Source organism: Sus scrofa, chromosome 14 (genome assembly GCF_054392235.1).
Source record: "Sus scrofa isolate SSC_HxYL_T2T_F1_AM1 chromosome 14, Sscrofa_HxYL_maternal_Yorkshire_Landrace_v2.0, whole genome shotgun sequence".
Lineage (NCBI taxonomy): Eukaryota > Metazoa > Chordata > Mammalia > Artiodactyla > Suidae > Sus > Sus scrofa.
In genome coordinates this window covers 50,687,715-50,700,246 of record NC_139396.1, presented here as the reverse complement: position 1 = coordinate 50,700,246, position 12,532 = coordinate 50,687,715, and the positions used below count along the sequence as shown (strand labels likewise).

Genomic DNA, 12,532 nt, shown 5'->3' with positions numbered 1-12,532 from the left:
GCTCCCGATGTAAAGTTCCGGTCAGGCGGGCCGGAAGAACCTACCGTCGCTCCACGCTCGGCATCAGTCTCCATGGGAAAGGAATCCCGAGTCTTCTGAAGTGAACCAGAGCGGTTTAGTGGGAGCGGGGCCCACCCAGGCGAGGAGGACCAGGGAATTCCGCCTGGACAGTGTGTCGGTTAGTGTGTGGGCCGCCATGTTGAAGCCGGGCAAATGGGGAGACCTTTTGGGTTTATGCTGCGGGGAGCGGGGGCTATAACTTGGTTGGCAGGATGGTTCCTTCAGTCTTGCGCCTACCTACAAGGTGAGGGGCTGGGAGAGGTAGTCTGAAAGGCCGGCGGCCGAGAGACCGAGGTGCTGCGAGGGGACTGGGAGTATAGACTATCACAGAGACTTCCGCCTTGGCTTCCATAGCCTCACTGCGCGTGCTCGGAGGGCCCTGTGGGCCAGCCTTCAGTTTCCCACCTGGGAAGCGCGGGAGTGTTTTACTATGTATAATCAGCCTGGAGAGGTGTGTCTTGTCTGTTTACTTGTTTAATAATAGCTTTTATTTACATAATGCTTTATAATTATAAAACACTTTCGTAGGCCTTCTGTTATGCAGTGAAGAGGCGCTTAGCAACATTTTACAGATGATTTAAATTTTGCCCAAGATTGCACTAGGTCTTAAACCTGGGTGTTCTGACTCTAATTCCTGCGCTTTTTCACTTTCCGCCCTTCGGTCTTTAATGGTTCATTGACGCACCCATCTCCACCCCCCCCCCATTCATCTTTCACATCCCATCCTCGTTAATGAAATAATGACGAGAATATAAAATTTCAAAGAGATTGTTGAAGGAAATCTCAATATAATGTTGCAACGGAGAAAATACAGCAAGAAAGAATGAGAAGCCGTGAAGCCCGCTGTTTTCTTGGTATTTAGTATTGATAGGAGCATACAGATCGGGAAGGAAACAAAATTCATTTTATCCCTTTATAATTCTCTCCATATTTTAATTTGAAGAGCTCTTAAAGCTTTGAACAGGACTTCTGACCTTGTACAATTATGTCAAAAAATTTTTGGTGGATCGTTGTGAGCTTGTGGAATGGGGGAAGGGGTTTCTCTCCCATTTGGTTGCAGGGGTGGAGAGTGTGGGGGTTTTCAGCCTCAAAACCCAGACCTGGTCAGCTTTTTCCTGTCCCTCTCTCCAAAGCTTTATATTTTATGACAGCCATCTAAGAAAATAGTTAAGAACTTAATTTCTGGAGTCAAGAAAGCCCTTGGTTCTCATTACCTGGCTGGGCTACTTCTGTGTTTTGGGACAAAAGACAGCCGTTTTTGCAGCTCACCTTCCACATCTGAAATAGCAATAACAGAAGTACACGTGTCCTGGTATTGTTGAGAAGTGAAGGGAGATAAGTGCTTAGCACAATGCCTGGCACCTCCTAAGTGTTCAAGACAAGTTAACTATAATTGTTATGGTCTTTGGTTTTTGTTTTTATCTTGCAACCTTATGATGGAGGTAGGAAGTAAGATTAGAACCTTAAGTGAGTTGGAGGCAGAGCCCAAGCCAGACCAAAACCATCTGAAGCTCCTTCCCTTGTTCTAGCTGTTCGTCATCCTTTTACAAGTTACCAGAGAAGTGTCTTTTCCAAAGTTGCTCGCTAATGATGACACACATATACGTCCTCCATTTACAGTTTGGTGGGAGATGATATAATGTCCTGCCTCTCAGTTTTGAATGAAGTGGTCCTTTTGTGTTTGTTTTCCTTTTGCTTTTTAGGGCCGCACCCACGGCATATGGAAGTTCCCGAGCTAGGGGTGAAATCAGAGTTACAGCTGCTGGCCACGGCCACAGCCACAGTCATGCCAGATTTGAGCCACGTCTATGACCTGTGCCACAGCTCATGGCAGTGCCAGATCCTTAACCCACTGAGCAAGGCCAGGAATCGAATCAGCATCCTCATGGATACTAGTCATGTTCTTAACCCAATGAGCCACAATAGTAACTCCCCTATGACCATTTTAAGTCTCTGAAAGGCAAGCCTGGATTTTGACCCATGTTGTAGCATCATAACGTAGTTGGTATGCATCCTACCATGATGGTATACGTCTGTGTTGAGCTCAGGCCTTTGCCTTCTGCTTCTTCCAAGGAGGAGGGCGAGAGAGTGGGTGAGGGCATCCTTGAGCCCTCCGCCCAGATTTGATACTGTCTCCCCTGCTTTCTAACCAGGAGGCTTCAGCCTCTGAGAATCCACCTCCTTCTCTTTTGGAAGAAGAGGTGAATAACAGTATCTGCTTCATGGAGTTGTTGGAAGGATTAACTGCATAGCTTGTAGTAGGTGCTGCATAAACGCTTACTGTGCTCCTCCCTAGAACATGAACGATTGGGTGCCCATCGCCAAGGAGTACGACCCACTTAAAGCTGGCAGCATCGATGGCACTGACGAAGACCCACACGATCGTGCAATCTGGAGGGCGATGTTGGCACGATACACCCCCAACAAAGGCGTCACAGGAGACCCCCTTCTCACTCTGTTTGTGGCCAGACTCAACCTGCAGACCAAAGAGGAAAAGTTAAAGGAAGTGTTTTCACGCTATGGGGATATCCGGCGGCTTCGGCTGGTGAGGGACTTGGTCACGGGCTTCTCAAAGGGCTACGCCTTTATCGAATACAAAGAGGAGCGTTCTCTGCTCAAAGCCTACCGGGATGCTGATGGCCTGGTCATCGACCAGCACGAGATATTTGTGGACTATGAACTGGAGAGAACCCTCAAAGGGTGGATCCCTCGGCGATTGGGAGGGGGCCTGGGGGGGAAAAAGGAATCTGGGCAGTTGAGGTTTGGGGGGCGGGATCGGCCTTTTCGACAGCCCATTAACTTGCCAGTAGTTAAAAATGACCAGTTTCGAGAGGGAAAGAGGGAGCGGAGGGAGCGATCTCGATCCCGGGAAAGACACTGGGACTCCAGGATGAGGGATCGGGGCCATGACAGGGGCCGGGACAAGAGGTGGCAGGAGAGAGAACCAGCAAGGGTGTGGCCTGAAGGTGACTGGGAGAGAGAGAGGGACTTCAGAGATGACAGGGTCAAGGGGAGGGAGAAAAGGGACAGAAGTAAGTAGACCCCCCCCATCTCCCACTCCCCTTGCCAGAGGAAGGTGCAGCATCAGTACAAGTTCAGGGAGAACTGCCTCACTTGTATATGGATTCTAAGTCCAGGGGTGGAATAAAATGTACTGATGATAATCAGGTTGAGGTTTCCTTTTGATGACTTTGGAACCCAGGTTCTACCTGAACATGTTGATACTCTTCATTTTCTCTTCATCTTAGAGTTTTTTTGGTTTTTGTTTTTGTCATTTTTGCCTTTTCGAGGGCCGCTTCCCACAGCAAATGGAGATTCCCAGCCTAGGGGTCTAATTAGAGCTGTAGCCACTGGCCTACACCAGAGCCAAAGCAACTCGGGATCCGAGCCGCGTCTTTGACCTACACCACAGCTCACGGCAACGCCAGATCCTTAACCCACTGAGTGAGGCCAGGAATCGAACCCGAAATTTCATGGTTCCTAGTCGGATTCGTTAACCACTGTGCCACGATGGGAACTCCTATCTTACAGTTTTAAGGACATGTTATTTGATAAGCTTGAGAAACAGTTTTGTAGGCACTGGCACCTGTATGGAAGGACCTGTGTAAGGAGCTACCACCGTCATTTAATTTGGTAGCAGAGAATTCCCCATCTATTGGAGTGTCCACTCGGAAGGATTGACAAAAAGAGGTGATGACCAAAAATCATTTGCATTGATGTGACTCCTGGGAACCCCAGTTTCGTCAGAACTTAAGTTGTATCTTTTCTATCTTTATGTCCATAGTGCAAGGTTGGTTTTTGTTTTTTTGTTGTTGTTGTTGTTTTTTTAATTTTTATGCCCTCACCCTGGCCATATGGAAATTGCCAGGCTGGGGATTGAGTCTGAGCTGTAGCAACACCGTGTTTTTTAACCCACTGTACTGGGCTGGGAATTGGAACTCACACCTTCACAGTGACCCTGCTGCTGCAGTTGGATCCTTAACCCACTGAGCCACAATGAGAACTCCCACAATGCAAGGGTTTGCTGAATTGAAATAAAAATGGGATAGAGAAATGAATCCAAGGAGAATGTCCAGGGACTTGGTACTACAAGCCAGTCTTCACAGTGATCTGGATTGGCAACCAGCTTCTCTTGAACAAATAGAACTCCATTCTCAAGCCAAATGCTACTTTTTCCTTTCCTTTTTTGGTACAGTGGCTGGCGTGTAAGATAAAAGACCCCAGAGTTGCAGGAATGGTCTGTGGCAATCTTTCAGCCCTCTGAAGGAGAAAGCTCAAAAGAAGTGAGTGAAATGCAAGGGAAGTCAATGAGAGGTTCATGTCTAGTTCTGATGGATTGATTTGCTTTTTCCCTCTTGATCATCCAGGCTTTGTCTTTTTGAGAGCTGGATCTACAGACCTTAATTTCTGAGGGCTTCGAATAAGTACCATACTGTTCACGTGATTTTCAAGAAAGTTGCATTTAACATTTTTGTTTTATCCATGACTGTATCTTTGAATTTGAAAATTCAGGTTCTTAAAATTTAAGATGTCTCATGCAAAATGTCTGATTTTAGCATCAAGACTCACATTCATTACTAGGAATATGAATCTCATTGTTCTATAGGGAACCTATGGTATCTTAAAATTGCTCTCAACTGTTAGAACCATTTAGAAAAATATACTCTTTCCTTTGTACATTTCCAGTGCAGAATTTTACTATCTCCTAAGTGTCAGAAAACAGCCTTGCAGGAACACCCTTCTGATTTCACCCCCATTTCATTTACAAAGTGTGTTGTAAGAAAAAAAAAATAAAAAGGAAAAAGAAAGAAAGAAAGAGAGGAAGTTCCTTTTGTGGCTCAGCAGAAACGAGCCCAACTGGTATCCATGAGGTGGGTTCGATCCTTGGCCTCGCTCAGTGGGTTAAGGATCTGTCGTTGCCTCCAGCTGTTGTGTGGGTCACAGACACGGCTAGGATCAGCAGCTACAGCTGTAGGTTGGCAGCTGCAGTTCTGATTCCGACCCCTAGCCTGGGAACTACCATATGCCGTGGGTACCGCCCTAAAAAGCAAAAAGAAAGAAAACAGTGCATTGTGGGCTAGAGTTAGGTACGTTAGCTAACAGGAGTGTTCCACATCAGGGAAGGTGTGTTGTGTGTTAGATTCAGAAGAAGTATATCCAGTGGCAGCTTTTACATAGTCTGAGCTGGCAGTTGTCAACCCTGAGTACCAGAACATGGATGAAAAAAATGTGCACACTCAGACCCACCCCTGGACATTTGGACTTAGTCTTATATCAGTCCTAGTAACTAAAAATTACAAAAAACAAACAAACAAAAAAAACAAAAAAAAAAAACCTCCTTGGCAGGGACTGTAGTTAGTGGTAGCCACCAGCATGGCAAAGGCGGACACCCACTAACCCTACAATTTTACTTCTAATGTATTCTGCAGACCGATGGACATGTGTGAAAGTGTGAGTGCTGTTTTAGAAAGAATGGAAGGAAGCTACCTGTCCACCAGAGGGGCCTGGACAAACATGAATAAATTTGATCCCTGACCCAGGAACTTCCATATGCCTTGGGCTCAGTTAAAAAAAAAAAAAAAAAAAAAAAAAAAAAAAAAAAAAGGTCTCCAGAGAGTGCCAAAAGTCCCTGCAGTCCAAAATCACCTCTGGTTGTGACCCACTGTCCCCCTCCACACACAGCATATGGAGTTTCCCAGGCCAGAGATTGAATCTGAGCCACAGTTACAATACCAGATCCTTAACCCACTGTGCCACAGCAGGAACTCCAGTACTATTATACTGAGAATAAACTCCATAGATAATCACATTGGGCAGTCAGGTTGGAAAAAGACTGCTCTAAAACAACATTATCCTGTCTGATCATTTTTCTCAGTGATCTGGAAACAGAGTCCATAGATTCTGTAAACCGACCTGATGGTTTCTTAGTAAACCATCGTAGGATATGTAGAAAGCAGCCCAGTGAGATGTACTTGAGTGCTGTTAGGAAATGGGGCCTCCCTCAATCCAGAAGTACCCAGCCTTGCCTTGGGTGCCCCATGGGTGGAGAAAAAGCATTTGGGCAACCCCCCAAGCTGCCAGTTGCAGGCGTCTGGCTCCCTGTCTGCCACTGCAGCCCTGTAAGTCAGTCAGACATGAGGTCCCCAAGCCATCCTCTCACCCACTGCCCTTGGCAAGTCTATCCCACCCTGGGGCTCTGCACCCCATTCCTGATCTGCTTTGGGACATGTGTCCTCTTTGCTGGGGACTAAATGACACAGTGAAAGCTGAAAGGAAGCAAGATGCCAAGAAAAAATCCACACAAGAAAACATTGCCATGTCTCATCCATAGCAACTTTGTTTGGTTAGTACTGCAAACTCACAGCAGATTCCAAGGCACTGGCCTTGAACATTGCTACATGCTCTAGGCATTATCAATAACAAGGTGCAAGAGAGAACCACAGGCTCTTGCAAACTCGTCTCCAGTTTCAGGGTGGGAGGGCTGTCATCCCTATTTTTTGTTGCTCTGTGTCTGAGCTGGGCCAGCTCGTCCTGTGACGTCAGAGGCCCTGCCTATCGCCTCTATTCATCCTAAATATTACGTTACCACCATGACAATTTCATGAACGTCACTAATGAAAACCTACCACTCCCCTGCCTCCCACTTAAGTAAGACAAACATGATCATAAAACCTCTACGTAGAGAATTTCATACAAAGCACGTCAAACAGCAATTTTAGCGGCGAGTGATGTATCTGGTGAAGCTTGTGTTACTGAAGTTAATGCAAAACTCGGCCTCTCGTGGTATAATTAAATATGTATCCTAAGGGATCAGAGTCATCTATTAGAAATGGTGATAGCCCTGGGCATAAATAAACGTCTCTTTTAAAGTTTGGCATCAGTTTTCCAACGTGCTTCCTCAAAGCAGACAGTTTGTTTGAGGGATCAGTTTTGAGGGGCATGGGAACCTAGAAGTCACAAGGCAGTGAGACCTGGGGTGGCCAGGTTCCATGGCAGGCGCTGCCGGTGGGCGGTTCAGGTGTGAGGACAGAGGTGGGTCACAGTCACAGGTGCTGTAGGGCCTCCTGTCCTTGCTCCGTGTAACCGTCGTCACGGTGGGAGTTGGCCCACTGGCCGAAGGACTCGTGGATGTGCACGTTTCTTTGTGTGTTGGCCAGACGCTTCTTATCTCGGGAGAAGAAGCTAAACCTTTGGGAAGAGAAAGAAAGAAATGAGGGCCTGCCCTTGGCTGTGCACTTCAGTTTTCTGCAATGCCAGGGACGTAGAGCAGCATACATGAAGGGAGCAAATCAACTCAAGGTGGGAAAGTAAAAGTTGGGGATGCGGGTTGAAGTTATTCCAGAAAGCAGCAGGGGATTCTGCGTGTCATTGTCATGGTACCTCAGAGGTGACAGTGTGAACAGGGCGTGCACTTATGTGATGTGCAAGGCACCTCCCGCCGTAGGCTCTACTGAGGATTTCTTCTTTTACTAGTGGAAATAAAAAAGCTACTGGAAACCTATGTAATGGCTTTGTTTATCTTAATGATGCAGAGAAAGCAATACTGGAAAGCCATAAGGAATGTAAGATGATTTTAACATAAAGACAAGTGCTTTGAATATAAGTAACTGTATTTACTTAACGTGAATCAGGAAACCAGGTAAGTACTATGTCAAAGCCCAAATTTCATAGGGCTCAAGATGAGGTGAAAGTAGTTAGTTAAGAACAATGAAACAATTTTTTTTTTTTGATCTTATCTTTCTGCCTTTTTTAGGGCCGCACCGGAGGCACATGGAGGTTCCCAGGCTAGGGGTCGAATTGGAGCTGTAGCCGCTGGCCTACACCAGAGCCACAGCAACGCCAGATCCGAGCCGCGTCTGCAACCTACACCACAGCTCACAGCACCGGATCCTTAACCCACTGAGCAAGGGCAGGGATTGAACCCTCAACCTCATTGTTCCTAGTCGGATTCGTTAACCACTGAGCCACGATGGGAACTCCGAGAACAATGAGGCAATTAGAATTAATATTAAATAATAGTACACATGGTCCTCTAAATAAACATTGTGAATATAGTATGTGAATGAAATGTGGGAAACCTCAATTTGGACAAGTGACAAAATTGATTTAATGATGAAAGCCTGAGGTTACCAGAATAGCTACACAGCAACAAGTAAGAGAGACCAAGCAGTCTTTTAAAAACAGCCATGACTACTGATCATCGATCAGCCAGGATGAACCATCTGATGCCTAAAAGATAAAGGTAGAAATCTCAGGCAAAAAGCTTATAAAGTGGTCCATTTAAAACAAGGTTGGCTTAAACTTCACCTAAACAGAGACTAGGACCCTGGCCAGTCAACCTGGGCTGGCCCATTTTGAGTATTTCCCCAAAGTCCTTTCTAAGTTGCCAATGGTTCTTCCCTACTCCCAGCCTCTAATTAAAGGTTCTTTCTATCCCCCCCACTTTTTTTTCCTCCCAGGGCCACACTTGTGGCATATGGCGGTTCCCAGGCTAGGGGTAGAATCAGAGCTGCAGCTGCTGACCTACACCACAGCTCAGAGCAATGCCAGATCCTTAACCCACTGAGCAAGGCCAGGGATCGAACCCTCATCCTCATGGACAGCAGTTGGGTTCGTCATTCACTGGCTGAGCCACAACGGGAACTCCTGAGGTTCCTTCTATTCTAAACACTACACTTGAATTCTGGCTTCTGAACTTGGTAAGAGATTTAGTAGCTCTTTTGTTTTCCAGGGACAGGAATGGGAATGAACCACTGAGAAATCAAAGCTTCAGAGCAACTATTTTTGGTTCCTTCTGTCTCTTTGAGTTTTTGTTTTTAGTGCTGTGGCCTGTAGAATTCAGTTTTAATCACATCAGGTGAAAATGATCTTCCTATTCTGTGGTTACTGGATCCTACAAACAGTTCTAACCAGGAATAAAGTGTAAACTTAGGGCAAGCCAAGTTTGTCTGGAAAAATCCTCCCTGCCATCTAAAGTTTCTTTTTTCTACAACCAATATGTGTACTGGCACATGAAGGCACAACTTTCATTTTGGGTTAATCTGCGAACAATTTTTGGAGTGTAATCAAAAGTGTAATCAAAGCAATTAGCTGTTCCCCAGTACAGCAGCATCCATTACTGTGATGGTTCCCGTCTACCTGGCTCAAGCAGAAAAGCCACTTGCCACTTCCTGCCCAAGGGGACACAGAAAGAATCAAGACAAAGGTCCCCTCCTCTGCTTTTCCTTAAAAAAAAAAAAAAAATCCAAGATCAAATGGCTCACTGATGATGGCTTGCCCAAACAAAGCGGTTTAGAAAGCCAGGGCATGGAGATTGAAAACACAGCGTTAGTGTCACTCAAGGGTGTGGGTCGTGGTGGGCGTTGATTACTGACCCGTCACTTAAAGGACCTTCTTTACTGGATCATGAACAAGGTGGTTTTAGAACGGAAACAGAAAAGACAAAAAGAATTATCGGTGACAGAGCCGAGAATTCGAGGCTTCACTCGTGCAGATTGAGCGTTCTGAGCGGCATGTCTGAAATCACACTCAACACCCACTTCCGCTGGGAACACACAGGTGATGGCCATGCAGCTAAAGTGGCTGGAGGTGACAGGTCAGCCTCAGCAGCAGCCGCAGCAGACATTCCAAAGGCACAGCTCAAAAAGAAACCAGAAAAACACAGTGCCTACGAGGGACACAAGTCGTCGAACAGGCTGCAGTGTAGGGTCATCTATTATTAGTCCGGCTGCTACCATGGGCATTATGGCTGTAAAGATCCTGGTTAGGAAAGTACAGACAGAGAAGATCAAAACAGGGGAGGCATGAAAAAGAAACACTCTACAGACAGATCAGCAGAAGGGTTCGCTTTTGGTCTATGTTATAAATGGGACCTTGCCCCTCCCCCCAATTCACATTTCGATCTTAACTCCAGTAACTCAGAATGTGACTTCACTTAGAAATAGAATCCTTGGACATGTAACTAGTTTTGGTGAGAGCATACTGGAGTATGGTGGCCCAAATCCAATACAACTGGTGTCCTTATATTTATCTATTTTTTTTCTTTTTTACGTCTGCACCTGTGGCATAATGGAGTTCCCGGGCTAGGGGGCCACAGCTGCCAGCCACAGTCACAGGCACCCGATCTGAGCCACATTTGTGACCTACACGACTGCTTGTGGCAACGCTGGATCCTTAACTCACTGAATGAGGCCAAGAATCGAACCTGCATCCTCACGGACACTATGTCTGGTTCTTAACTCACTGAGCCACATTGGGAACTCCATAAACTGATGTCCTTATAAAAGGGGGCAATTTGGACACAGACATGCATACAGGAGGAGGGCCAGGTGAAGGTGGAGGCAAAGTTGGGGGTGACGCTTCTACAAGTGAAAAAAGGCCAAAGGTTGCCAGTAAACCACAAAAAAGTGAGGAGAGAAGCATGGAACAGATTCTCTCTTGTGGCCCTCAGAAGGAATCCGCCCTGCCAACACCTTGATCTTGGACTTGTAGCTTCTAGAACTGTGAGGCAATGCCTCTCTGTTGTTTAAGCTAACTCAGTTTGTGGTACATTGGCCCCAGCAAACAAATACAGCAAGTGATGACCACCTACGGAGGATCGGTGGCCTCAAGGGTGGGAAGCAAAGGGTCAAAACCTGCTGTGGGGGGGTCAGTGTTGATACCCTTGGGTGTCTTTCAGTACCTCCTCCCCAAGTGTCATGAGCTGCCAGCAGCCCAGGGAGACCCAGGAGAGAGGGCGAGGCAGCCCAGATGGGCTGGGCAGGACAGAGCCTACATAATCACCTGCTTGGAGAAGTTGGAGCTGACAGTGAGTACTCATCGGTTCCTTGTCTGGACATGGAAAATGAAGAAGAAACTCCAACCAAGCCTCCCAAGCTTGCTTTGAACAGCTTTGATTTTCTTTTAAAAAGAAGTTGTCTGGGAAAAGCTATGAATATCTATACATATATTTTTTTTTCTTTTTTGGCTGCCCTGCAGCATATGGAATTCCCGGACCATGGATCATATCTGAGCCACAGTTTCGACCTAAGCCACAGCTGCAGCAATGCTGGATCCTTAACCCACTGTGCCAGGCCAGGGATCAAACCTGAGTTCCAGCCCTCCCAAGACACCACCGATCTCATGGTGCCATAGTGGGAACTCTTGGGAAAAGCTATAGTACGACGATCTCAAATGAGGTTTGAGGATTCTGTGTCTGGATCACCTTTGATGCAACTTCACAGAGTAGCTGGGAGTTGGCATTCTGGCAGAACCATCTGGATGGCTTCCCATGATGATAATGAGAAGAGGGGATTCCATTTGGTAAACGAATGGGCCCAATCCCCAAAGGCCAGGCTAGCGGGTATCACTAGCTTTCCAGGGGCTCTAAGCCACAAAGTTCTGCACTCACCTTTACCAGGACCCATTCTCTCAGCATAACAAGGAACCTCCAGAGACACAGTCATTGTTTAGATGATGGCCCCAGAGGTGGGGTGGGTATTCTGCCTGGACAGATGTTTGCCCGCTGGGAAGTGATGGACTTCACTAGGGGCTTGGTCAGGGGCCAGACTAATGCACTGGGGCCTTGGGAACCCTGGAGGGTTCTGGCTGAGCTGCTCTCTGTGTGTCTCACTGGGATCACTGAAAGGACAGCCCCCTTCCCTCTCTATTCCGGTGCCTCGCTGCAAAAGCCACCTCCTCTAGAGGGACAGCCACTTCCATGGAAAAAGACTGGCTTATCTTGGTCAGAAGTTATGTCCTGGATATGATGTAGCTGGTTTCCAACTCCCCACCCCACCCCCACCCCTCACCCTTGACAATTATTTCTGGAAGACTCAAACCAAATGAAGTTCTAACAGTGGCATTTCAGGCAGTGTAATGGGCGGCAGTGAAGAAGCTATTTCTGGGCTGCAGTGAGGAGGGCGGTGGGTAGGAGGACAGGGACAGAACGCATCGTTGTCGCTACTGTCGGAGACTTGGGTGGCCGCCTGCTCCAAGGCCAGACTTTCCGGTGTGGGAGGCCAGCTGTTCTGATCGCAGCTTCTCCGGCTATGCCTCTGTACCCACTGCCAGTTCCTGCCTCCCTGGCCCCCTGCTTCCCACGCCCCTGCTCAGCAGCAAGCAGCTGAGTGGCCTGTTGCACTGCGCTTGAGAGCTTGGGGCCACACAAAAGGGGCACTGGTGCCTGGTGTCCACCAGGGACGAGGCTGCAGTCACTCAGGCGCTCCCTCGTGACCTTCCCAGGCAGTAAGCCCGGACTCTGCAGCCAGCAGCTGCTCAATCACAAGCTATTCTTGGAACGTCGTCTGGGCACGTTGTTTTGACAGGCGGCTGGAGTTTCTGTTTCCCTTGACCAGTTCAGCCCAGAAATGTGGACTGGCTGGTGATGATTTGGGAGATAAGGGAACTGGGCAGTTGGCCCACAGCTGATGACTTGGGAAATGGGGTGAAAGGGGGGCAGGGAGGCCAAAAGAGACAGCTGGGGCAGGCAGGG

At 47.4% G+C, this 12,532-nt stretch overlaps 2 protein-coding genes across 5 annotated transcripts in view; one reads left to right on the top strand and one right to left on the bottom strand.

The window, feature by feature from the left end:
* The first annotated feature begins 36 nt into the window (after positions 1-36).
* Positions 37-4,876, top strand: SNRNP35 (small nuclear ribonucleoprotein U11/U12 subunit 35). The gene is made up of 2 exons (XM_003359089.5): positions 37-178; positions 2,357-4,876. Exon 2 carries the CDS (start codon positions 2,360-2,362, stop codon positions 3,098-3,100), a length of 741 nt encoding a protein of 246 aa, XP_003359137.1. The 5' UTR covers positions 37-178; positions 2,357-2,359; the 3' UTR covers positions 3,101-4,876.
* Positions 4,877-6,371: 1,495 nt separating this feature from the next.
* RILPL1 (Rab interacting lysosomal protein like 1) overlaps positions 6,372-12,532 on the bottom strand; it is a 46,276-nt gene continuing 40,115 nt past the window's right edge. Inside the window, exons 7-9 of one of the 4 annotated variants that reach the window (XM_013982785.3) lie at positions 9,732-9,819; positions 9,435-9,458; positions 6,774-7,248 (exon numbers count right to left, since the gene is read on the bottom strand). In XM_013982785.3, coding sequence (XP_013838239.1) covers positions 9,456-9,458; positions 9,732-9,819 — 91 coding nt within the window. In that variant the 3' untranslated portion in view covers positions 6,774-7,248; positions 9,435-9,455. Of the gene's footprint in view, positions 7,249-9,434; positions 9,459-9,731; positions 9,820-12,532 lie in introns of all 4 variants that reach the window. The other 3 variants (XM_005670586.4, XM_013982783.3, XM_001925355.8) reach the window with 3 other exon arrangements.

Excerpts from the sequence above, each read along its gene's own strand:
- SNRNP35 (XM_003359089.5), top strand. The coding sequence starts at position 2,360 with ATGAACGATTGGGTGCCCATCGCCAAGGAGTACGACCCACTTAAAGCT.